The 26122-nt window shown below is 47.4% G+C and overlaps 4 protein-coding genes across 4 annotated transcripts; 2 read left to right on the top strand and 2 right to left on the bottom strand.

Annotated features, from left to right (window-relative positions):
* The first annotated feature begins 414 nt into the window (after nt 1-414).
* Nucleotides 415-20728, top strand: rb1 (retinoblastoma 1). The gene is made up of 27 exons (XM_067228939.1): nt 415-592; nt 1293-1413; nt 1642-1745; nt 1903-2037; nt 3011-3046; nt 3263-3312; nt 3771-3881; nt 4291-4430; nt 4547-4624; nt 5404-5513; nt 5683-5760; nt 6495-6582; nt 7094-7210; nt 7371-7427; nt 7566-7597; nt 7737-7813; nt 8144-8364; nt 16705-16820; nt 18287-18432; nt 18532-18677; nt 19099-19203; nt 19331-19444; nt 19562-19710; nt 19941-19971; nt 20066-20208; nt 20382-20428; nt 20591-20728. The coding sequence occupies exons 1-27, from the start codon at nt 486-488 to the stop codon at nt 20653-20655; spliced, it is 2724 nt and encodes a 907-aa protein (XP_067085040.1). The 5' UTR covers nt 415-485; the 3' UTR covers nt 20656-20728.
* Nucleotides 7989-12998, bottom strand: LOC136933506 (lysophosphatidic acid receptor 6-like). The gene is made up of 2 exons (XM_067228936.1): nt 10747-12998; nt 7989-9752 (listed from the first exon to the last, which is right to left on the bottom strand). Exons 1-2 carry the CDS (start codon nt 10907-10909, stop codon nt 8707-8709), a joined length of 1209 nt encoding a protein of 402 aa, XP_067085037.1. The 5' UTR covers nt 10910-12998; the 3' UTR covers nt 7989-8706.
* Nucleotides 13176-15109, bottom strand: LOC136933567 (lysophosphatidic acid receptor 6-like). The gene is given in 2 exon segments (XM_067229008.1): nt 13176-14522; nt 14525-15109. Coding segments are annotated over 2 exon segments (1176 nt in total). The 5' UTR covers nt 14550-15109; the 3' UTR covers nt 13176-13371.
* Nucleotides 20729-21722: 994 nt separating the features above from the next.
* LOC136933507 (palmitoyltransferase ZDHHC15B-like) lies at nt 21723-26020 on the top strand. The gene is made up of 12 exons (XM_067228937.1): nt 21723-21848; nt 22051-22077; nt 22278-22372; nt 22511-22631; nt 23226-23295; nt 23650-23682; nt 23799-23919; nt 24030-24162; nt 24261-24387; nt 24518-24624; nt 25651-25728; nt 25884-26020. The coding sequence occupies exons 1-12, from the start codon at nt 21731-21733 to the stop codon at nt 25955-25957; spliced, it is 1104 nt and encodes a 367-aa protein (XP_067085038.1). The 5' UTR covers nt 21723-21730; the 3' UTR covers nt 25958-26020.
* Nucleotides 26021-26122: the final 102 nt, after the last annotated feature.

Here is a 26122-nt window from a genome sequence, read left to right on the forward strand (position 1 = left end):
TCAGCGCGAACCAAACTCATTTGGAGCTTCAAACTGAGAGCAGGTTGCCAGGTCTTAAAAATGAATATCCCCTTATTAAAGCCCACAATGAGAGGAGTGAGCAGTCCGATGCATGAGCCATGTTCCAAGAAATCAAAACATAATTTTAAATAAAATATAGGCCATAATTGTGTTAGAAGTTAATCATGTATGTTTTTTGAAGGCATTATTTTTTTTTTTATAAAAAAAGCTTTCACATTGTTTTTCCCGGTCCCACAAGAAACCTGGCAACTACAGCGTGTGTCGGATGTTGCGATGGTGACCTTTTCCCGCGGTTTCCATCTGCTGCAAATCCGTAGCGACAGCGGAACCTCAGGAAGTACAAACTATTGTAGACTACTACGGGACCGTAGTGGGATTTAAACGAAATAAAAATTTAGAAAAATACACTGTGCTATAGCCCGCTTTAAACGTTTTTACTTTATTATTTTGTTTCCGCCATCAAGATGCCACCCAAAAAACGCAACTCTGTACAGAACAACAAAGAATTGAAGCCTGTTATAAAAAGTGCCTCTCCGGACAAGAAGGAAAATCAAGAGTTGTCTATTGAAAAGTAAGCGGTCCGTAGTGCTAATGCTAAGAAAACCAGTCAGTGTCACAGAAGTGCCATGACGTGTTTTTCTTTGACAAAGCTGGGACTAATTAGTTACAATAAAATAAAAACAATAATATGTACGAAATATTTGGCTAGCTGTTTAGCTAACGAGCAACTTCTGGGTTACTAGCTAGCTAGGTAGCTTATCTGTTCTATGTCTCTGCTTTTGTTGTCAGCTAAATTAAGTTAGCTTGCTAGCTGCCTACAGTTAGCAGCTAGCTAACAACAGCAGCAGCTGGCTATGAACCATAAAAGAAAACAATGAATGTAGCTAAGCTTTACAGAGAAAACAAGGTCCAGAGCTCAGCCTCATTATCCTGCCAGTGCTTGGAAATCCAAACAGTCATGATCCTCTTTCCTAGTCATTTTCTAGGGAACTATCTTCACAAGCATACAACAGTTACTCGCCACCCTAGTTGACAGTCAATAAGCAGAAGGGACATTAGTTAACTATGTGGTCTATGTTGGGTCAAAGAGCCAAACAGGCTAGAAAGCTAGCTCGTGTACAAGTGGTGTCATTTTAGCTAGCTGTTTTATAAGTAATTTGATGTGTTCCGTGAGGCACAACTTTGACACCAATAATACATTTTCTTCTTACCTATAGTAATCAGTAATATTGTACAAAACAACTATGGAAAATCTGGATTTTTGTATTTAGGCACAAAGACAAGGATGCTGATTTTGTGACTTTATGCAAGAGCCTCCGGGTAACGGACTTGGTTTGTGATCGAGCCTGGTCACTGTGGAAGAAAATTCAGGGCTCAATGGACAAAGTTCCGGTACGTTTTCAAACCCTCATATTGTCTAAACTTTCAGACAACATTCACATCGAGATGCCTCCAATGTCTGCTGTTTCTATTAAACAGTGTGTATGCTAATGATCTGTGCTAGGCCCATACATTTTACATTATTTCCTTCAGCACCACATTTTGTGGTGTGAACCTTTTGTATCGTTATTCCATAAATGCTCATGATAGTTTTCGGTGTTTTGCCCCCTGTCGACACAGGACACTCAGCAGAGGGTGTGGGGTGCCTGTCTGTTTGTGGTTGTGACTGACCTGGATGTGACCAGTTTTACCTTCACACAGATCCAGAAGGCTGTGGATATGAAGTAGGTAGCAGGAATGCCTGTCTGCCACACTGTTTATCCTTACCGATGGGCATTGTGATCAAAGGAAATGTTGTGTCCTAGCCCCATGTACTGCCATCCACTGCTTTTCAACACGGTCGTGACGGTTGTCGTTTCCCCCCTGTCCGCTTGGGTTCAGTGTGAATGAGTTCCTGGGCCTTCTGAAGAAGATGGACGTGAACTTGGACACCATCAGCACCAAGGTGAACTCGGCGCTGACTCGACTGGAGAAGAGATACGATGTGTCGCTCGCTCTGTACCAGAGGTTTGAGAAGTGAGTAAGAATACCTTCAAATTGGGAGCTAGAACAGAATGTCTGGTGAGTTTAGTATAGAACATGCACTGGGGGGTATGGTGTTTTGTTTCAGCAAGATGCCACAACTTTAAGCGGCATTGTTCATTGTTGATTGCGAATGTTTAACGCAACACTTGGGGTTAAATTCCTCATGACTACTTATAGTGATCAACCTTTAGATGGCAGTATTCTCTCTCTGGACTGGTGCTTCTGTTGTTAACACAGAAATGTGGTCACTGAAGAGTGTGTAGTTCATTCAGATTTTGCTCTGGATAAAAAAAGTAAGATTGTCCAGACCTATAGGATTCAAAAGCTTACTTTTTACACAATTTAAAATGATATGCAGGACAGCAAAGTATAAGGGTCTTAACATTTATTAACACATGCATAACAAGTTTAAATTGGCATATCAACTGGCAAACATGTATACACCAATGGTATTTTGTGGACTAATCTCGAGGTCCACTGCATTGGCTTACATTTTTCTGAAAGATTTACAGCACTCATCACAACTGCTCTTTTTTAAATATTGCACATAGAAGTGGTTATGGACATGGTTCAGCAGCCATGTCCATAACCACTTCTATGTGCAATATTTATTATGCAATTACGTGCAATAATATTACGTGCAATATAAATTTTTCTTACGTGCAATAACTTGGCTGTATGTCACTCATTACTTATTCATAGCGGCAGCCACCACACTTACTCACACTTAACTCTGACTTACTTAACATATTATTATATTATTTTACTATTTTATACCCTTAGATCCTTGTCTTCATATTTTATAGGACTCCTTGTATCTCGTATATTTTGTATTTTGTGTTTTTTTATATTAAAATTGTACTCTGAGTGCTGTTCTGTACCCTGCTGCTGTTGTAAACTGCAATTTCCCCACTGCGGGACAAATAAAGGACTATCTTATCTAATCTTATCTTGTCTTTTTCAGGACTTGCAGCAAAATATATACCAAGGACGAAACCGAGTAAGTAAAAGACTAACGCTGCAATCCTTAGTCTGTCGTCAGTACCACAGTACTAACCACAGTACTAGTTTATCAACAACAGATTTACTCAAACAGGCGACTGACCTAATAACACTGGAATCAAAACATTTTAGACTGCATTTCCTTTTAGACTGTATGTTTTTCCTTGTAGTATGTATTCCTCGTGTAATATTTCGAATGCCTTATGTCTTGAAGGAGGAAAGAGATCTTGCAAAGCTGCTGGACGATGTTCTTGTTGGCTAAAGGTCAGTCGATAAGTTGTTGATGAGTGACAAGCTGTACAGCCTTAAAAGACTGGAATGGCAGAGCTTAGTGTTTCTCAACCCTGGTCCTCGGGACCCACTGCCCTGCATGTTTTTGATGTTTCCCCTGCTCCAACACACCTGATACAAATGAAAGTTCTTTACCGGGCTTCTGCTGAACTTCATAACGACCCGTTCATTCGAATCAGGTGTGTTGGAGCAGGGAAACATCTAAAACATGCAGGGCAGTGGGTCTCGAGGACCAGGGTCGAGAAACACTAGCTTAGATTTTAAAGCAGTTGTTTCTGACATGGTGACGTTCTTGGCCTCCATTCCCTCTGCATGTGGACTCTGAACAAAACAGTCGCAAGCGCGGCTACATTTCTTCTGTGACGTCGGTGGGCCCAGTGTTGCTGTAATCCTCTTCTTCGTGTGTGTGTGTGTGTGTGTCCTGTGCGCAGGAAAGGCCCTGCAGATGGAGGACGACCTGGTCATTTCCTTCCAGCTGCTGCTGTGCGTGCTGGAGTTCTTCATCAAACGCTGTCCGCCCAGCCTGCTGCAGCCCCTCTACAGTAAGCCCTGGTCCTCCTCAGTTCTCGGCTCTGCGTCAACACAGTTGGGTCAGATGGCAGAGTGGTTAGGGAATCGGGCTATTAATCAGAAGGTTGCCGGTTCGATTCCCCGGCCGTGCAAAAATGTTGTGTCCTTGGGCAAGGCACTTCACCCTACTTGCCTCGGGGAGAATGTAAGTTACTGTAAGTCGCTCTGGATAAGAGCATCTGCTAAAGGACTGAGTGTAAATGTAAGCCCTGGTCCTCCTCAGTCTCAGCTCTGTGTAAACACACCGCCCACACACCCACAGGACCAGCTCAGGGTTTAGCAGCCGATTAATCTTGCCTGCTTGGGGGGGGACATGACCGAGTCCTCTGGTTTGTTTCCCCAAGCAAACGATGAATGCCGTGCTCTCTCTCTCGTCCTCAGAATCCGCCATCAGCACGGCCCACAGCCCCCCCACGCGGGCGTCCCGCCGCAACCAGAACAAAGCCAAGCCCCGCCCACCCGAGGTGGACGTGCAGCTCCTGGAGACCTTATGCAAAGAGAATGACTGCAGCGTCGAAGAGGTCCACAACGTCAAAAAAATAATAATAATTTTTGGGCAGAATTCACAACCCTAACACTAACCCACTGACTGAGGTTGTCCTAATTGGATCCCCTGTTGTTGTTGTTGTGTGTCCAGGTGAAGAATGTGTACCAGACCAGTTTCTCTGCCTTCCTTGAATCAATGAGCCTCTCAGGAACCCAGGTTCTTCCTCAGGTAGATGAACACGATGAACACACGACCAAGGACCAAAACAAAGAGATTTTTCCACGGGGGGGAAAAATGCTGCTGTGAACACTTACTGACTGCTTAAATTGTCCTAATAAATCAACCTGGCCATGTTAGTTCTATTGCCTCCTTTTAACGAGCTGTTTGCCATGTTATAGCTTTTAGAAATCAAACAGGAAGTGACATAGATGTTTAACCTTCAACGAGTTACATCCCGGGAGGCGGTGGGTGGGTGAGGCCTCAGAGAGCCGAGGGGCAAGCAAGGTGTTGAAGGCTGTCAACTTACTCAGTTATTGACGATGTGGCAGCTGCTCAGCCGGCCCACGTTTATTCCCTTTTGTTTGTTTTTCAAATTTGGCGGTGGACGTAAGCTCTATTTGTTTCTTCCTCGTTGTGGCGTTACGGGGGTATGCTTCGCAGGGGCAGGCGAGAAGATGACAGAAATGAGATGTTTATGTTTGCTTTTGGCCCTTACCGCTGCAAAGGAGGCAGTCAGCCTTGCTAGCAGCTTGTTAAAAGCGCCTTTACTGACTCGGTTACCAGGGAACGGACAATAGGGGCCCATAACAAGCTGATAGGCTGAGTGTGTGTTAAACAATCTTCTGGTTGGACGGTGCAATAATGAGTAGTCGCCCAGGGATATTTATTGATTGTTCTTTGATCAAATCTTTATCAAGATTATTTTATGTCACTGTTCTGATCAGAGCTTGTATTTACAGGTGTTCTTAATTATTCTGGCCATCTGAACCTATTTGCTTTCCCTACAGGCAAATGACCTGAGCAAGCAATATGACGAGATGTACCTCCAGACCCGAGACTTTGACGGTAGACTGTTCCTAGACGGAGACACGACGTTGCTCAGCCCCAAGACTGAACCGTAAGCAGACCCACAGCCACGATCATGTTCAGCATTTTGACATGTCTTCACAACAAACAGAAGGTCATGTATCAGTCAGCTGAGTGTTGACCGGTTCTCTCTCTTTCTCTTTCTGTCTCTGTCTCTCCCCCTCGCTCTCTCCTTCTCTCTCCGTCTCTCTCTCTCTCAGAATGCAGGTGAAGAGAACGCCTATGAAGAACCGCCCAGAAGACGACCAGGTTATCATCCCCCCACAGACGCCGGTCAGGTGAGCCCCTCGCTGACCCCCACCCCCCTCTCCATCGCATCCCCACCCCCCTCTCCATCGCACCCCCACCCCCCTCTCCATCGCACCCCCACCCCCCTCAAGGCCAAGAAAATCCCCTTCCCACCCCAAACAAAACAACCTCGATGTGGGCATGGCTTTTGGAACAAACTCCTCATGCCCCGGTCCCACTCCTGTGATTAGGATTAAGAATGTGCATTGACTTTGTTAAACTATATATATCGGTTCACATGACTCCTAAAATACCGCCACAGCGAGCTCTGCTTTGATGTTAAACTATATATATCGGTTCACATGACTCCTCAAATCCCACCACAGCGCGCTCTGCTTTGATGTTTCCACGTGGCTGTCCACACAGAGGCATAAGCTCAGTCTAGAGCGCTTGTTACACAAAGGGGCTTGTTGAAGCCCAAAACATCAGAAAATTGTTATTGTATTTACCCATAACACCTGTCTCATTGGCTGGATGATGATCATTGAGCACACTTGTTTATCATCCATCACAGTGTGATCACTGTAGTGTGAAGTTGCTTCCATTTGATAGTAAAGAAAAACCATTCATGTTCCGCGTACATTGTTTGTTTGTTTTTTACAGAGAATACCTTTAAAATGACCTACAAATACCCCCCCCCACCCCCCCTTCCCCTTCAGAAAGCTTTTCGATGCAACAATTTCATGGAGCATAAGTAAATGACATGAATCCTCTGTCTCTCCAGGGCTGCCATGAACTCCATCCAGCAGCTGAGAGTGGACCTGACCTCGTCTGGAGACCAGCCCTCCGCCGTGCTGGCCGTCTATTTCAAGGTAGGTCCCTCCGACCACGGTGGGTTGAGCTCAGCCAAGCTGAGAGGTAGGTCCCTCCGACCACGGTGGGTTGAGCTCAGCCAAGCTGAGAGGTAGGTCCCTCCGACCACGGTGGGTTGAGCTCAGCCAAGCTGAGAGGTTCTTGGTTCAAATCCACCCCTGTATGTCATCTCGAATAAAAGCGTCTGCTAAATGAACACTTATTATGAATAATTTCATGAATACCTTTCTGTTTAATGATGCAGTGGTACACTAATGAGCTAACTGTGATTTACATTTACATTAAGTCATTTAGCAGACGCTCTTATCCAGAGCGACTTACAGTAAGTACAGGGACATTCTCCCCGAGGCAAGTAGGGTGAAGTGCCTTGCCCAAGGACACAATGTCATTTTGCACGGCCGGGAATCGAACCAACAACCTTCTGATTAATAGCCCGACTCCCTAACCACTCAGCCATCTGACCCCCCGATTTCTATTCATTTCCTCCTTCCTCCCTAACGCTCCTGTCAGAACTGCACGCTGGATCCCACTGAGGAGATCCTGCAGCGAGTGGAGAGGCTGGGCCAGCTGTTCAGCCAGAGGTTCGACCAGGCCGTAGGGCTGCGCTGCGTGGGCCTCGGCAAGCAGGTACCAACAGACACTCAGGCGCCGGCTCTAACCAGCCGCCCTGCGCAAGAGTTGGTGCTTACCTGAGCTTGTGCTTCAGGCAACCCTGGAACACCACTAACCCTGTTGGAGATATGTACCGGTGGTTCTAATGAGCGCTCGTGTTCTCTTCCTCCTCCAGAGGTTCACCCTGGGCGTGCGGCTGTATTACAGAGTCATGGAGGCCATGCTGAAGTCGGTAAGCTTGTTTTGGATGTTGCTTTGGGAAACAGCCTCCTCTGGTTACCCACAATTACACCCAAAAGCAACATTTCGGCTGTACCTGCACATAATCTCACCAACAGAGAACTCTTATTAAACACTCTTTTCCTTGTAGGAGGAGAAGAGGCTGTCTGTGCAGAATTTCAGGTACAGTTAGGTGTTTACACTTGAATGTTCTCAATGTTCACAATCATATATTTTACTGTGCTTGTAGTGTGTGCTGCATGTGCACACATGCAGTGTACGGCTCGTTTCATAGACAACGATCATGTGATTTACATTCCAGTAAACTCCTCAATGACTCCACATTCCACACCTCGCTCCTAGCCTGCGCATTGGAGGTTGTCATGGCAACATATGGCGGTAAGCTGCTATAAGTCCCGCCCACTTCTCCAGTATTTTGAGGCTGAAACGTTGCAGAAAAGAACTACAATCATGGAGGAGATTCTTCAGCAAGCTAGGGCCTTTCTAGAGCTTATATTGTTAAAGTTTATATCTTTTATCAGCAACATTGTAATCAAAAGTTGTAATGGCTGGGTATGACCAGGAATGATTTATTGGCAGTTTGATATTCATAATTTTATAACAATACATTTTTATAGAAACCTTCAAATGAATAGATACACACCCGATACACGTACGAGGATCACAGTTCCCTCTCGCCCCAAATGAACCGCCCCCGTCCTCCCCCAGGGACCTCGTTTAAGAACGGGGGCTACAGCGGGGGGGCCGGGGCCCCCGCCGAGACGGACCTGGGCTTCCCCTGGATCCTGGACGTCTTCCGGCTGGCCGCCTTCGACTTCTACAAGGTGATCGAGAGCTTCATCAAGGCGGAACCCACCCTGAGCAAGGACAACGTCAAGCACCTGGAGCGCTGCGAACACCTCACCATGGAGACCATCGCCTGGCGGGGGGTGAGTCGCCGTCCAACCACACACACCGTACTGTCACCGGGGCGATGTGGATTGTCCCAGGTGTGTCCATGGCGTCGGCTGGTTCCACCCATTTATCGAGGAGGTGGATTGATTCAGAGGCGTATCAGGGTCATTGATTACCGAACAATAGAAGTAGATTTGTGACTACTAGCTCACCATACATATACACAAGACACATGGCACTGGCCAGCCACCTTTCGAGGCATACAAATGTAAACTAAAACCACAAAATCAAAAAAAATCAAATCTACAACACGATTAAAAAGTATAATTTTCCATCGAGGGGATCTGAAAAGACAGGGTTTTTTTTGGGGGGGCGCCTCACTGGCTGGAGGTGCCCGTGTTGCTGAGGGGCTCCCTGTGCATCAGGCGGCTGGAGAAGTAGTAGATGAGCGGGTTGAGGCAGCAGTTGGAGCTGGCCAGGGCCAGCGCCACGGGGTGCACGGCTTTGGTGATCCGGGCCAGGCCGCAGCTGGGCAGCAGGCCCACGTGGGTGAGGGTGTAGCCCAGCAGGTTGAGGTGATAGGGGGCGAAGCAGAGCAGGAAGACGCCCAGCACCCAGTAGATGACGGTGAGGGTGCGGCGGCGCCCGCGCCGCTGGGCGCGGCGGCGCGGCTGGCGGAGCACGCGCAGCACGCTGCAGTAGCCGAAGAGCAGCAGCAGCGCGGGGAGGAGGAAGGCGGCCTGCACCAGGCCCAGGGCCGCCAGGATGAAAGACAGCTGGCGCTGGGTGGTCGGGTCCAGCATGCACGGCTGCTGGCGGCGGGCGGCGGCCGAGCGCAGCAGGGGCAGGGTCACGCTCAGGCCCAGGACCAGGCACCAGATCCCCGCGCTCACCAGCCGCGCCGCGCACACCCTCCGGGGGGCCGACACCAGCGGGTGCACCACAGCAAAGTAGCGATCCGCGGCGATGCACACCAGGAAGAAGATCCCCCCATACAGGCTGATGTACTTGAGGGTGAAGGTCAGCTGGCAGAAGACCCCTCCGGGGGTCCAGGGGGACAGCACCGCGTTGGGCCCCGCTCCTGACGCCAAGTCGCGGGCCTTGTGGTGGTAGTAGTATATCCTGAGAGGCAGGGACACCACGAAGAAGAGGTCGGCCGTGGACAGGTTGGCCATGTAGACGGCCGTGCTGGTGAGGGTGCGGGGCGAGAGCCACAGGCGGCGCAGGGCCAGGCAGTTGGTCGACAGCCCCAGCAGGAAGATGACGCTGTAGGACACCTGGTAGAAGGTGAAGCGGTAGCTGGTGTCTATGGTGCAGTTGGCCAGAGGGGGGAGGAGCTGGCCTGGCAGCCCTTCGGTCTGGTTCCTCAGCTCCATGTCTAGCTCTGGGTCCTGTACTCCACTCCCAGTCACACCATCCACATCTGGGGGGGGGGGGGAGGGGCAGGCAGTGGGTTGGAGTGATTAGGAGAAGACGGGTGGGCCTGATGCTTGTTTCCTGCAAAATCAGCAGTTAAAACTATGCTGCAGGTAAGACTTAATTAACTCCTTTTTATATATGTACACCTCTTACTTTATTGAGTTTCAATATTTGCACGGTGGCGACAAGTTGACTGCTGGGACAGCTGTGGCGTTTGAAGTGGGAGATTGAATCTAACTGTGTTCCCCCCCCCCCACACACACACACACACACACATAATTACACACATGCACACACTCACACACACCTGGTCACCATCGCATATGGAAATTTCCATCTCGGTAACCGTTTTGAACACTGCGAAGTCCTGCTTGACTAATGTAATGTGCCTCGGTTCGTCAGTCTGTGTGTTTAGATGGGAGCCTCATTTGTTTTAGTTGATACATAGATTAGAAGTAGAATGGTATTAGATGATCAAGAGTTGACATGATTTTATCGCCTGTTGTTCTTCTGCCTTTCGCAAGGGATTTCCTTCAATTGGGTGTTGTCATGTTGGTATTCTTTATATGAATTCTTTATACGAATCAGTCACTTGTCGCCACTTGTCGTAATTCTCCAGGATGATGGCCATAAACTATGAACAATTTAGTTTGACTATCAGTTAAAACGGTTTGCCTCCGGCTGAAATACTACTGCTGAAATTATCTACGAGGTGAAGAGGTGATCAAGCCACCTCTTCTCGTTGGCCTGAAAGAAGAGCTAACTTTGAGTCGTTCTTTTGAACCTGCTCCGTAGTATTCCCTTGCATTAGCACCACTTCCACTCTACATCGATACGTATCTCTAATGAACGCTACACCGATGGCGTTCTATTTTCACACCGTGTCTTGAGTTCCCACAACTCCCAAGCAGTCTTTCACAGTCATCACTCACTTCCTTGCAAGGATACAGTTGGTGAAAGAGGAAGGAAATTGCATTGAAATGCATTCGATTACTCACCACTGCTTGTGATTTCCCGAACAGGAGTCAGTAGCTGGAGGGGTGTGGATGTAGAGCGCATGTAGAGTCCAGCCCCTGCTCCTCTCTGATCTCCTGCCAGATCCTCCCTAGTTCTGGACCATAACAAGCGAAGGACCCAACAGGGCAACTTTTCCGCCCACATGAAGACGCTTTGATCTCGCGGTCACGCACCCCCGCGCCCACCGTCTCTATCGCTCGTCGCCTTGAATCAACAGACGTGTCTAAACTCCCCTCCCAGTCCGTGTCCTAACAGCCTGGCAACTCCTCGATGCATCTCAAAGACGGGTCGAGTGTGCTCGTACATGGGTCATATCCTCTTCTTGTTAACGTGCTCACACAATATATCGGCCATCTGTTAGGCCTTCGTGGAAGATGTACATTACATTTGCATTTTACATTTAGTCATTTAGCAGACGCTCTTATCCAGAGTGACTTACAGTAAGTACAGGGACATTCCCCCCCGAGGCAAGTAGGGTGATGTGCCTTGCCCAAGGACACGTCATTTTGCACGTCCGGGAATTGAACCGGCAACCTTCTGATTAATAGCCCGATTCCATCTGACCCTATCTGAAGATGTACAGTATAGTGGACCGTTGAAACAACTAGGCCAGTGCGGAACATTTCTGACAAGGACACTTTGAGCCCGTGGAATCAGCCTTTTAGTAAGTTCATTGATTTATTCCATTTGATGAACATTTGACTGTGACAAACTGAACTCTGGCTCCATGTGTTTTCAAGCGTAGATTTCCATGACCTTGCTGTAGTCTGAATATTTTCCCTCTGAGGCCTGTTCTCACTCGTCTTGCTGGTTTTCACAATCCTGTGAGTGCGTGTGTGAGTGAATGTGTGTGGCCCGTGTCAGAGAAGACCCTCAGGGTAACCGTTTAAACAAGTATGCGATGACGTTTGTTTCGACATTACACAAAGATCTGATGTAGTTGACGTAGGAAAACGCAACTGTATGGTTGCTCACACTTTCTACCGTGTCTAAGCGTCTCAACATCCCTCTTTTACTGTATGACACGAGCGACTTACACTAGGGGAAAACCTTGGGATTCTGAGTCTTTATCTCACTTTTCCTCTTAGAAGGAGTCAGTTGTGGAGCGCTTCGATATCCAAGCCTTCTGTTGTGTTATTCTCTTTATTGTTATGTTCTACACTCAACAAGGCCAGCTATAGAGTTCATTGTAGCTCTCAAGTGTTTTCACTCCTTGTCTCACCGCGCCAACTGAACAGCAGCCGTTTAATAGGATTATAGTACGTTTTAAATACAGCCAGTCCCACTCCTGTTTTTCCGGGTTGTGATTATACATTGGTTTGGAAATCCACACCTGTACAAACAGTTTGAACACCTGTTGAAACTGTACCAACAGTAGGGGATCTCCTTTCTTATCCCCTTTTACGATACAATATCAATGTCGTTAAGTAAATCAGATGCCTGTGTACTGCCCAGGTAGGCCTGAGGTTGACTTGGTTTCTGTTTCGTACTTAATGGCGACTGTCAGACAAAGGCATGCAAATACTAGTTGTTACCTGTAACCACCTTTGGGGTTTTAGCTAAATCTCTTACAGAAGGTAAAACTAAATGTAAAGGTTTTCCTTTTTTTATTCATTGTCAGGGTGCAGTATTAAAAAAAAACTTAGTGCTTACAACATAGTACATTTGTTGTACTATGACTGTCACAAATAAGACTTGTTCACCTGTGACTAAGCACAAAGTTTCAATGAAGCTCATTGTTGTTAATGTATAGGACGTGCTGAAATATTTTGGTTTGCGCAATATCCCAGGAATGGGATATTCCTGGCTTGCATAACGTCCCCCTTTTCCATCAACCACCTCTTGTGTCTGTTATTGTGGAAGAAGAGGTCTGTAAACCCAAGGCAAGATACTGCATTGACATTTAACTCAACGATTCAAAATGTATCCCAGGTTTTGTTGTGATGTTGTAAATGACTTGATACATGGCCATACTTTACGATACAAATAGTTACACGTTTGCCAACAAGGTGAAACAAACATGCACAACCTCTAATAAGGTTAAAGTGCAGCTTATTTCTTCAAGTCGTCATACTTTCAGTCTTGAAATCTAATGAGTCACTGCCTTGTGATATCAGGGCTATAAAACAATTCACTGCTTCGGTACACCCTTAACCCTCGTGCTGCCTTCGGGTCACATGACCCAAAGGTTCATAACGAACCATCGTTGTGTTTACCCAATTTTACCCAATACAAAAACAAATAAAATAATTTTCTTTTAACCATTCCAATGTGGGGGGTCTGAGACAGCCCGACAGTTAAAAGAATATGCTTCACTTTGTTTTTGTATGAGGTAAATTTGTCGCAATACGACGGTGGGTCACAATGACTGATGGGTCAGAATGACCCGAAGATAACACAAGGGTTAATGAATAATACTCTTGAGGTCTGTGCTGAATGTGGGGGTGGGGTCACTTTATGTGTCTGTTTGAAAGCCCCCCACCCACCCTTCTCTCAGATCCCCTTTGTCAGTGTTGCACAACCGTAGACTCACTGAAATACTGCACGGCGACAGACCGATGCCTCCATTGAGGCCGGACAGTGTTTGTTTGTTTGTTTCCCCGGCATCAGACCGTCGACTCGTTGCGAAACACTTTGGCTCTCGGAGTCCTCACGCTGCTGTGCACGCTGCCCTGAGTGCTGTCCGACTGCAGCACCTCAAACAGCTTGTTCTCGCGGAACGCCATCGACTTCCTCTTGATGGAGTTCTGGATGGTCTCCGACGTGAAGTAGTAGACGACGGGGTCGAAGCAGCAGTTGGTGACGGCGATGCACAGGGCGACGGGGTAGATGGTCCTCACCACCGACTCCAGGACGCAGCCCTGCAGGATCTTGGCGCGCACCAGGGCGTAGAAGACCAGGTTGACGTTGTAGGGGATGAAGCAGAAGCAGAAGATGACGAGGTGAACGGCGATCATGCGCAGGATCTTGGTCTTGTTGAGCTGCCCGCCGCGGCTGATGGCCTGGGGCTGCCTCAGGGTCCGGAGCACCCGGAGCGAGCAGAAGAGGTTGAGCAGCAGCGGGACGAGGAAGCCCGCCGTCACGATGAACACCACCACCTTGGACAGCGTCGCCTTCCACTGCTTGTTGGAGAAGTTCTCGAAGCAGTAGATGGAGGTGGAGTTGGCGTGCCGCGGCGAGGTGGTCTCCAGCATGAAGCCCGCCGGGAGGCTCCCAGAGAGCACCAGCGCCCACACGGCGCAGCAGGCCAGCTTGGCGTTCCTCTTGGTCCGCAGGGTCTGCGAGCGGAACGGATGCACGATGGCCAGGAAGCGGTCCACGTTGATGCAGGTGAGGAAGAGGATGCTGCCGTACATGTTGGTGTAGAAGAGCGAGACGGAGAGCTTGCAGAGCACGGCGCCGAACGGCCAGTCCTGGTTGATGAAGTAGAAGATCCGGAAGGGCAGCGTGAGCACGAAGAGGAGGTCCGACACCACCAGGTTCATCATGTAGGTGGTGGTCTCATTGCGGAGCTTCAGCGTGCAGGCGAAGATGTAGACGGCGGCCATGTTGAAGAAGAGGCCCACTATGAAGACCAGGCTGAACACAGAGGTGTACAGGGTGTGCTTGAAGCCGTCGTTCTTGGGGCAGCTGGCGTTGGCCAGGCTCAAGCCCAGTGCGTGGAGACCGTCTGTGATATTAGACATCTTTAGAGGGTGTTCAGCCTCGAGCATGTGGCAAATTCTGTGCTGAAGTCGATCCAGAAAACGGTCGTATCATAGAGGACAAAGGTAATGCCGTTCATGCAATTAAACTATTCATATAATTTATCTTACTCCCAGTTCAGATTTGGATGGAAAAAGTAACTGCCTAAAAACGTCTTCCTTACCTTTTGTTATTGTTTGGATCAGTGTCAAATGATGTCGAACTACGAAAACAGCTAGAAACATGTCTTAAGACAACTTTCTTTCAAAGTAAAGTCAATCAGTACTTGCGTTTGGATCCAGAAAGTTCAGACAATCCTCTTTTTGTACATCCACATCAATATCCAGTTGTCAAGTCGTATTCCTCGGACACCTTGGCAGTGAGCAGGCTTCTGGTCTGGAGCAGTATTTTCCCTCTAGAGTCCGTGGTGTTTCTGTTCTCCAGTGAGAGAGGGCGTTCGAGAGGGGGGGGGGGGGTAGAGGGGGTGAGTCACGTGCCTCTCCTGTTCAGCGTGAGGCTCTCTCTGCTGCCCCTACGGGCCCGAGCCTCCTGCTCCAGTGCTCCTCTGTACTGCCTGGCTCTGCTGAGGTCTTTGGGTGCATCGTCTTCCTGTCCCCTACTCTGTGGAGACTGAGGCTCTGTGGAGACCCGGGGTCTCTGCCGTAACCTGCCCGGCCGTCCGACAGTCACACACACGGAGCTTGTGTCTCTCGCTGGCTTCTGTTGTCAACAGACCGTCTCTCTGCTCACACACCAGGACGCAGCCACCACCACAAGGCCCGCCCCTCCCCTGCCTCCCTGCTTTATATAATCACCTCCACTCTTGCAACAGGGCTTGGCCACCGAGGTGGGGCTGAGTGGTTTTTCTTTCTTTTTTTTTTTGTCTCTCTTATGTTTGAAGACTTTAATCTGCCTCTCCCTGTGAAAGTAACAGGATTAAACGACTTCAAAAACTTTTCCATGTATTGCCGTTGTTGTCCCCCTCCCCCTGTTGAAATTCTGGCAGCTTTGTGCAAATGGTTCCACGTGTCGAGTGTAATCCATCATACTTGAAATGTACAACACTGCAAGATGAATAAACAGTCGCTTTCCGTTTGGATTTACACACGTTTCAAGTGGAAGGTTTAATAGTTATTGATTGTGTTCACTTGCAACAAGTCACTTTCAAACTGTCCGTTTGCCAGTTTGTTCTGGAACTGGAGCACGCTGGCGTCGACGGAACAGGTCAAAGTTTCAAAAATGACAGGATGGAGTATGTGTCTGTTGTCAAGCCTGAACCTGCAGCGCGAGGCTGAGTCAGTGCAGACTTCACCCTGTCTGGCCTCACCTTGCCTAAGAGTACGATCTGATCCCTACGTTGACATGACGATGAGATCTGCACATTGGTTGATGACATCAGCTGCCCCTCCACTTGTGGTTGGAGGAGGTTTTCCTGTGTAGGTGATACGACATGTGGAAAGGGGAACTAAAGCCTACCTGGTCTCTGTTAGTCCGTTGGTGGTTACACGTGTTGCTGGAGATAAGACTTGATACTACAGTAAAACTGGCGTAGCCATCCAAAGTTCAAACCGAGTCGGTTGTCTCTCTGTGGAGACACGCTATGAAACCGACCAAAAAGGTTTTCAGTTCCACTGTGTGTGTCAATGGGAAGAACACCGGAACACGCAAGCATTTTTTCAACTGTGTCAGTGTTGATTTGAAGAAGAAAAAAACGCATTCTTCTCTGCCCATTGAAGGTTCAACAATGGTGTTGATGCTCGTTTCAAGTTTAGGCTCTGGTGGGAAGTAAACAAGGCCACTGTTATCCGCTCGCGATCCAAGCACAGGGATCAGGACTGTCAAGTCGGACACATTCCTTCCCCTTAACTGCAGTCATACTCTTGTTCGACACCGCATTCTTGAGATAGCTTAACCCCCCCAGTCTGTTTTTCCCGTGTAGGGGACACTGTGGCAGAGCGTAGGGGACACAGCTGGACCTAAAAACAACACAGAAGAGCCCCCGTGTCATTTCCTGGCCCCGCCAAGTCGAGCAAATAGCCCACAGAGGCCGTGACAAAACGTCCCTTAAGACGTCACACACACGCAACCACGTTGCCCCCGCGACTTCCTCCTCCACTTTGTTTTGAGATGTTTCGACTGTGTGGCCGTTTGTGAGTGACATCTCTCTGTGTCTCTCTCTCTCTGTGTCTCTCTCTCTCTGGGTCTCTCTCTCTGTGTGTGTCTCTCTCTTTCTCTCTCTCTCTCTCCCCCCCCAGGACTCGCCCCTGTTTGAGCTGCTGAGGCTGACCCACGAGGAGGGCCCCGGGGAGCAGGTGGAGCCCCCCTCCACCCTCAACCAGCCCCTCCAGCACAACCACACAGCAGCAGACTTGTAAGACCCCCCATGACTCACCCACCACACGCCTGTCTAGCATCACACATCTCTTCCTCGTCCTCTGGCGTGGGGTCCTCTCGGCGAGAGTCGGGTTTACATTTAGTCATTTAGCAGACGCTCTTTTCCAGAGCGACTTACAGTAAGTACAGGGACATTCCCCCCCGAAGCAAGTAGGGTGAAGTGCCTTGCCCATGGACACAACGTCATTTGGCAAGGCTGGGAATCGAACTGGCAACCTTCAGATTACTAGCCCGACTCCCTCACCGCGCAGCCATCTGACTCCCTGGGTTCACTCCTTTGGCCAACATTCCAGGTGTGGCAGGCTCCCTCTCTGCTCCCCTCGGGTCAGGCGGGTCTCAAGCGAAAGTTATAATGAAACTCAAACATTAGGTCAACGATGTAATGAGTCTGCCTATCAAAAATAAATACAGTCTCTTCCTCGAATCTGACCACAGAAAACACTTTTTAGAACTGGACTCTTCTGATAACGTCCCTGATTTTCTTTACTTTCTAAGTGCACTCTTTGTAGCGTCGCTTCGATAAGAAGCTTCCGTTTGAATGAATACAATAAGGATCGTAACGAGCCCTAAAGAACACGGATGGATCACCATACAAGCGTAGGAGCACGGAAGGCTTATGTACACGGGAGTGTTTGAGTCTGATGAGGTTGCTGTGAGAGGAGTCGAGGGAGAGATCCAGGAGTCTACCTTCATCTTCGGGAACGTCAAGGAAATCATGTCGTGGTGTAGCATCCGCGGTTCTGTTCCCTCGGCTGTTCAGAAGGGGAAATCTCATGACCCGTGTTCACACTGCACCTCTCCCTCCACTCGGGTTTAATCTGCCTTTCCTGGATAAGACATTCTCCACACACCCGATTTTACAATTGGCCATAAAATATCCTTCAAACTGCCAGAAAGAGAACTAAACAAGGGAATCTAGGTCAAGCGCTATTCTAATACACATGCAGAAACATGCCATCAAAGTAAGAGAAATGCCAGAAAACGGGAAAATACTGTGATTTGATGTATCTGCCTTTGTTCTGTTGACTCATCGAACAAGGGAGGGGTGTAACGTTGATTCCGGACGTTGGTGGACAGAGTGGAGGGTTGTCTGGCTGTATACTGTATACCAAACAAATACCAAAGCTGTTGGTTTTGACCATACAAATGCTAGCAAGGGGTTTGACAGACCCGTTGAACTTTTCACCTAGAACCAGGTTTTAGAAAATCCTGTTGACTCGTCTTGTTGCTATAACTGACTCATTGTCTCTCTCTCTCTCTCTCTCTCTCTCTCTCTCTCTCTCTCTCTCTCTCTCTCTCTCTGTCTCTCTCTCTCTCTCTCTCTCTCTCTCTCTCTCTCTCTCTCTCTCTCTCTCTCTCTCTCTCTCTCTCTCTCTCTCTCTCTCTCTCTCTCTGTCTCTCTGTCTCTCTCTCTGTCTCTCTCTCTGTCTCTCACACACACAGGTACCTCTCCCCAGTGCGCCCCAGCACCAGGGCCCTGCTGCCTCCTGAGTCTCCCTCCACCCCCAGCTCCCAGCCCCCCTCCCAGGCCCCTCCGCAGAACCCCAGACAGCCCAAGTCCAATTCTCTCAGCCTCTTCTACAAGAAACGTATGTCCTGCTGTGGATCTTAGCGGTGGTCCCCACCCACAACTGTCTGTGTGTGTTTCTGTGTGTGTGTGTTTCTGATTGTGTCTGGTTGCCCTGTAGTTTACCGTCTGGCCTACATGAGGCTAAAGGTGCTGTTCTCCAACCTGCTGACGTCTCACGCCGATCTGGAGCCCATCATGTGGACCCTGTTCCAGCACACCCTGCAGTACGAGTACGAGCTGCTGCGAGACCGTCACCTGGACCAGGTGTGCATCGCTCAGCCTCCACTCTCTCACTCACTCTCTCATACACACATGCCCTGACTGAGTCACCCTCCACTCTATCTCTCTCACTCTCTCTCTCTCTCTCTCTCTCTCTCTCTCTCTCTCTCTCTCGCTCATACACACACCTGGACCAGGTGTGCAATCGCTCAACCTCCACTCACTCACTCTCTCACTCACTAACTCTCTCACTCATACACACATGCTCTGACTGACTCGGCCTCAAACTCACTCTCCCACACTCTTACTCACTCACTCATACACTACCTGACTCACTCACTCACCCTCTCTCTCTCTCTCTCTCTCTCTCTCTCTCACACACTCATTGTGCACATAATAAACTGAACATATGGACTTCCTTAAACAACCTGTTCCTCTTGTCACTAACCACCTCCTCTATTCCCAGTTGATGATGTCTGCCATGTACGCCATCTGCAAGGTGAAGAATGTCGACTTGCGGTTCAAAACCATTGTGACTGCGTACAAGAACATGCCCAACACCAACCAGGAGGTGAGCACATTCAGGCACCAGCGTCCTGCCTTTACACTCCCACGGGAATCGATGTTTGTCTGGAACCATATCCGTAAGAACGCATCAGGTAAATCCGTAATCACACTCTGCGTGGTCTTGCTTTTAGACATTCAAGCACGTGCTGATCAACGAGGGCCAGTACGACTCCATCATCGTCTTCTACAACCTGGTGTTCATGCAGAGACTGAAAACCAACATCCTGCAGTACGCCTCTCCCAGGGTGAGACAGCGCCCCCTTGGGGCGCCAGAACAACATCGAAAGGTGACACCCAGAACCGAGTACACGCCAACAGAAGCACAACTAACACAACTTCCTGTCCTTTATCCACCCCTCCAGCCTCCTACTCTCTCCCCTATCCCACACATACCCCGCAGCCCCTACAAGTTCCCAAACTCCCCCCTGCGTGTACCTGGGAGCAACAACGTCTACATCTCCCCCATGAAGAACTCTCGCATGTCCCCTGGGGTCATGACCCCTCGCTCAAGGTCGGTGCACCCGCCATACACACCCCCAACCCCTGGGGGCATCCACCCCCACGTAGGGGTTGAAAGACTTCCTGTTGTCGTACCGTAAACCAACCAATCAAAACAAAGCATCCTCAGTTTCTTTTGAAAGTGACAAACGGACAGTAGTTTTAATTCAGTGAATTCACCTTGGGGATAAGTGTAAACTAAGATGTCTATATTTCCCTGTTCTGTTTTGGTTTCCCCCTCAGGATGCTGGTGTCCATAGGGGAGTCATTTGGGGTAGGTACCTCTTCGATTTGTATCAGAATAAATAGGGTTCATTGTATTACGGGCCAGCTTTCTAAACTTTTGCTATGTCACTTCCCCTCCATAGACCACTAACAAGTTTCAGAAGATCAACCAGATGGTGAACAGCAGTGATTGGTCCTTCAAGAGGACTCTGGATCTAGGCTCTGCCCCCAAGCCCCTGAAGAGGTTACGCTTCGATGTGGATGGCCAAGATGAGACTGATGGAAGGTGGGGCATCAAGAGACAGAGAATGTATCCATGGACGATTGCTTTACTTCATTCCCCACCCTTGATTTGTTACTTGGGAAGTCTATACAGGCGAATCAGTTTAAAAAAAATATATATATTATGCAGCCCCTTGCTAGGATGTCATTGAATAATTTTCTCTACTCTCTTCACAGCAAAACCGGGGCAGATTCAACACTGATACAGAAGCTGGCCGAGATGAGTAAGTCAAACGTGGGCGTTGTTTGTTTCCATGTAGCTATTCGACAGGCATGTATCACTGTTAGTTCTGCCCAGAGTTCCTGCAAGTTCTCCTGGCCCAGAGGCGCCCTCTAACCACCGATGTCGTGAAGCTGATGAAGCTATGCCTTTTGTTTACGTCAAGGTTCCACTCGAAGCCGCATGCAGGAACAGAAGATGAAGGAGGACGCTGAAAAGGAGAAACCGTAGATTCTACTGAAGGACTCTGCCCAGGCCCCAACACTGTGCTGGAGTGGATCCAGCCAACAGCCAGATATCCTACACTTCCTTGCCTCCTTTTTTTCTTTTTTTACTTTATTATTCTTTTTTTTTGTACATTTGCTTTTTTGAGTAGTTATAGATGTGCTGGTTTTTATATATAAACACTACTCCTTGAGAAGTGGTTTGTTAATACAGAGAAGCTGTTCTCTTTATTGTTTGGTGTGGAGGGTTTAACAGAAATCTTTTAATTTTTTTCTCATTGTAATTGGAGACTTTTAGTACTACCATATTTTAAGAGTGACATTAGTTTTGAGGGTTTTTTATACAAAAATCATTGTTTTGGAGTTTCGATATCAAGTAGTCTACATAATACAGCATAAGGACGACCCCGTTATGAAATGGGGTTGTTTGTTTTATTTAGTTTTTTTTTTTTTTACAGAGGATCAATGCACCTTCAAGGACATTCAACCCTGAATTACATGACATTACAACCTGTAACACACTCCACAATAATTAAAGGGGAAAATATACTCCACAGTAACATAAGTTACTGTACCTTTTTTCAACTGAACAGTACATTATCTTGTATTTAAATCATACCTTCTCCATCTTGACTCTTGAATAGTAACAGAACAGTGAAATGTAAAAATATGACCTATAGTATATTTTCCCAAAGGGACATGGTAGCACTTTATATTACTATATATGAATGACCCTTTTATTATGTTTAGTAAAAGGTACTTGTTGAAATAGTTTGGAATTAACCATTCAAATAAAGTGTAATTGGTAGCTATCTATGACCTTAACTTCAGTGGTACCTACTTGGAAAAAGTGAAAGTATCATTTCGATAAGTGCGTTTCACAGCCACGAGGAGACGCTGGATTCACGTTCTTTGACAGTCCGGTGCTCTGTCTTAAGTATGGGACTACCTGTACTTTTAAAGCTGTCTTTGTAGTTGACATTATCCTATTCGTCAGTCAAATTACGCGGGTCTAATGTCATGGAGCGGCGAGTTTATTTAATGAACTGGAGAACGCGGTGACTCGAGTGGCGGGGCTGACAATGATTCCATCAGGGACATTCAGGAGATGTTTTCGTATCGTCGTCTGGATTCCAGTCCTCGTTGTTACCTCGGTTGTGATATGGTCGTATTATGCCTACGTTGTTCAACTTTGTATTTGTAAGTAGCGTACAGTAGTCTATTAAACGATTTGCGTTCATTGATAGCCTATAATCCGTCAATTAACTTGTTTTTTACAGTTGTTTATTCAGTTTTGTAACATACATCTGTGTTTTAATTCATTTGTTTTAATTGTTTGCCTTGTGTTCATGTTTTAAAATAATGCCAAACTTATTTGTACGTCTTTCTTGGTTACTTGAAGTCACTCTCAACAATACCTCTGAAAAAGGTAACGGACCATTGCTATCAATCAATGCCACACTCAATCACAACTTTGCTTCGTCAGAAATGTTTTGAACGGTATTTGTGTTTTATTTGTCGGTTTGTGTCTTTATGTAGTTGTTGAGTATATCTCACAGAACGAATAGCACAATAACCTAAAACATCTTGAACGTCTTGAATGATCTGAATCCTAAAACGTTTTTGCAGTGGCTTACCTTCTGATGTTCCATGTCTGTTTTGGGATGTTCCTGTGGGCCTACTGGAAGACCATCTTTACGCCGCCATCCCCACCTTCTAAAAAAGTAATAGTGACAGTAAATGTTTCACAAAGCTGGTAACTTGGACATAAACATGTCAACTTTGATTGCACATCTTAAGAAAAACAAAACATGTATATCCTTTCATGACAAATCTGTCTTTTCCGATCTGTATGCTTCCAGTTTCATCTCTCCTACTCAGACAGAAAGAGGTATGACATAGAGGAGAGGTCGGAAGGCCAACAGCAAATACTTATGGAGATCTCACGGAACCTTCCAGTCTTCTGCCGTTCAGCATCTGGAGGTACACCCACACTCTAGAACCAAGTGCTGTGACTGGGTTGATCTTGCGCCAATCTGGTTCCATACCTCAAAGGGTCACAGGTGCCTAGGTGTCGCCCGTGTGAGTGGTGAGAGTTAACGACCAATAAATCTCCTGCTAATCCCCTCACAAGTAACTCAAGATGATGTCTGTATCCATGTCCTGACACATCTCCTGCTTAAGGCCTGGTGAGCTTATATATCCACAGCCTCTAAGTGCTCCAAACCATATTGGGTCTAAAGAGAATCCTCACAGGATTCAGTTGGCATGTTTCCCTCTATCCTGCTCTTAAGGGCTCTATTACTTAAAGATGGAACACCGTGTGACATCGGTGGGCAACATGGCTGAGATGAGATGGAGGAGTTGGCAGAGAACCTCCTTTGCTCATAAAATCCACATTTAAGTGCAATTGGTGCGAGTGCGGCCGAACGTCGTGCAGACAGCTGTGACCAGACTCTCCCAGTGTTTGCTTAGGGATTAGGCTTGCACTTTTATCATTCAGGAGGGGGATGTGTGAATATAGGATGTGGGATCGAATAGCCCTTGCTGGCCACTGACCGCTCACTGTGTCCCCAGCTATCAGGTTCTGCCATCGCTGCCAGGTGATTAAGCCAGACCGATGCCACCACTGCTCAGCCTGTGAAATGTAAGTCGGTTGTCCCCCAGTTTGTTGGCACTCTCTTTTTCAGATGGCCCTCCGCTTACATAGGGAGTAGGTAAGGGGATATTTGTGTGTGTATGTGTTACTGTGCCTCTGTACCGAGTGCTAATTAGAAGGTGCTACAGAAGTGGCCGCGCCCACAACATTTATCCGTGTCTGTCATCGAGAGATTCTGGAAAGGGCGCCAGAACTGTAACAGGACGCTGATGATTTGCTTCTTCCTGCTATCACGCCATCTCTTATCACTCTACAGTGCATGATGGAGTTTTGAAATATAATCTCCATAATCACGAGCCTGACTGCACATGCTGTGGTTGATTTTTCATTTTCTCTGTACAGGTGCGTCCTGAAAATGGATCATCATTGTCCATGGTAATGAGAATTATCTGACAAGAGCGTGTCACTGAACAAACACGACATAATTACCACGAGAAAACCTGTTGATCACCGGGCAACTTGGTTATTTCTGTCTCGGTTGTTGTTCACAGGTTAAACAACTGCGTGGGCTTTTCCAACTACAAGTTCTTCCTACTGTTCCTCGTCTATTCCTTGCTCTACTGCTTCTTCGTCGCCGTGACAACAGCTCCGTATTCCATCAAGTACTGGGTGGTGAGTGCTGAGGTGCAGTGGTGCGTCTCAAGGTCGAACCCAAAGTCAACCGCCAGATTTTTGTTGTTACTCATGCAGTCCCGTCCATTCTCTTCTGCACTTTTCTGCAGGGGGAGCTCCCTTACAGACCCGCTAAATTGCACGTTCTTTTCCTCATGCTGGTGTCCCTCATGTTCTTCGTGACCCTGTCATTTCTTTTTGGGTTCCACTGCTGGCTGGTGGCAAGGAACAGGTCGACCCTGGGTCAGTACCACGCTGTGTCAGGGCTTTCCAGTTATGGACACCACAGGGCTGCAGAACGCATTTAACACTAACGCCCCCCTTCTCCTCTCTTTCTCAAGAGTCTCTCTTAGCTCCCTTTTTCACTCATGGTCCAGACAGGAGTTGCTTCAATGTAGGAGCACGGGAGAATTTTCTCGAGGTGTTTGGGCATGATAAAAGACTTTGGCTCCTACCTGTGTTCTCCAGGTAGGCTTGAAAGTGTTGTTAGGAATCCCATCGCGACCATATTCGTTGCAAGTTTGTCAGTCAAGGGAATGCATTGCTACAGGCTTTGGTGTTTTTCCTGATGTTTTTTTGTCTGCCCTTTTATTCCCAGCAAGGGTGATGGGCAAAACTTCCCCATGAGGAGCAAGAGTGAGGCTCAGAACTCCTTATTAGCTAATGAGGGTTGGAAGGAGGCAGGATCTGATGTGGAGTGTGGGGGTAAGTAGGAGGCAGGATCTGATGTGGAGTGTGGTGGTAAGTCGAGCCGAGCTGGTCAGGGGAAGCTAAGGCGCTACTGTGGTCATTAGAAACGAGAAGAAGAGAAGAAGAAAAAGAAGCCTGTTCACAGTTACCGCAACCAATCCAGAACAATCATTGTAGATGGACATCTTGGAGCAAAGCCGAACCATTTCTCGCAGGGAAGTGCTCTGTGGTGCCTGACCTCTTGAGGATCACATAGCTAGCTGGTGATCGTATGCCTGTGATTGGCTAAATAGGCCTATACCGTACTGTACACAGTACCCCTATGGAGTAAGCGTGAAGGAAATTGACTTCTGTGCAGTGGGAAATTGATTTTTTTCTTTTCTTTCTCCTAATAGAAAGCAACAGGGCTAGATTTAAGAGCTGTATAATAAACCAACACATTTTTGTGGAGCTTGGGTTGAATACGATCCCTTGTTTTGGGGAATCACCATGTCTGTTGTTTAGGTCTAATTCATCAACTTAAGTGCATGACTTCCTGGTGTCAGGTAGCTACCGCACGCACTCTCTCTCACAAGGTATTGCATAGATAACTGCACATGGTCGGACTTACACATCTATTTATTGGTCAAGTGCCACATATCAAGTGGTTGTTTTTATGCACAAATGAACAGTTTTGTTGACAGATTCCTGTCCTATAAAAGGGTCCAACTCTCTAACTCTGAGTTATTGTAAAGTTAGTGTGACTACGCAGAGCCAGCTGCCGTGAGGTTATTTCCTTGTGCATTGGCTGCCTGTGCTATTGACAACGAGCCTATTTTTGTCCATTAATGAATCCAAATTAGATTTTGTTGTTTGTTTATTCTCCTTTCAAAGGTCAGTTATACTGCCACCCAGTGGACCAAAGGGGTCTGTTTTTCCCTTTTAATGATGGATATATAATTTAAAAAAATAGGCATTTTTGACCACATTTGAGCAGAGCAGGGAGGACATGTTTTCTGCGGTTTGCAATGCTAAGACTGCATCTAACAGACTGCTGCATAGGTCTACAGAGAAGCCTGCCGGACGTCAACAGGAACGGAGCCCCTGTCACATTCCCAGAGCTTTACTTGGTTCAACCAGGTGAGTACCTGTACATGCCTTTAAGTAAACTTTGAGAAATATGAACCTATAAGATGGAATGCGCCAGTGTTTCACTACTTCATATATGCAGCGTGAAATAGCCAAGACCTGTTATCCTCCTCGACCCGCTAATGTTATTGTACAACCCTGTCTAGATCTGGCATCCTCACTGACTGACAAGTCGAGTCCACCTCACACACCATGCACCTCAAGAAAACAAGCACCGTAATTCTACCGTACCTGAAAGGTTCATGGTTTCAACTTTCAAGTCACAAGTGGTCTATCCTCAATCGTGAAAGATCACACTTAACACAGCAAAAAAATATATATATTGTAAAGGCCTCAGCCAAATGTGTTCCCTTTTAGTTTGTTTTGTTTGCACCATTAAAAACAA

Source organism: Osmerus mordax, chromosome 25, assembly GCF_038355195.1.
Source record: "Osmerus mordax isolate fOsmMor3 chromosome 25, fOsmMor3.pri, whole genome shotgun sequence".
Taxonomy (NCBI): Eukaryota; Metazoa; Chordata; class Actinopteri; order Osmeriformes; family Osmeridae; genus Osmerus; species Osmerus mordax.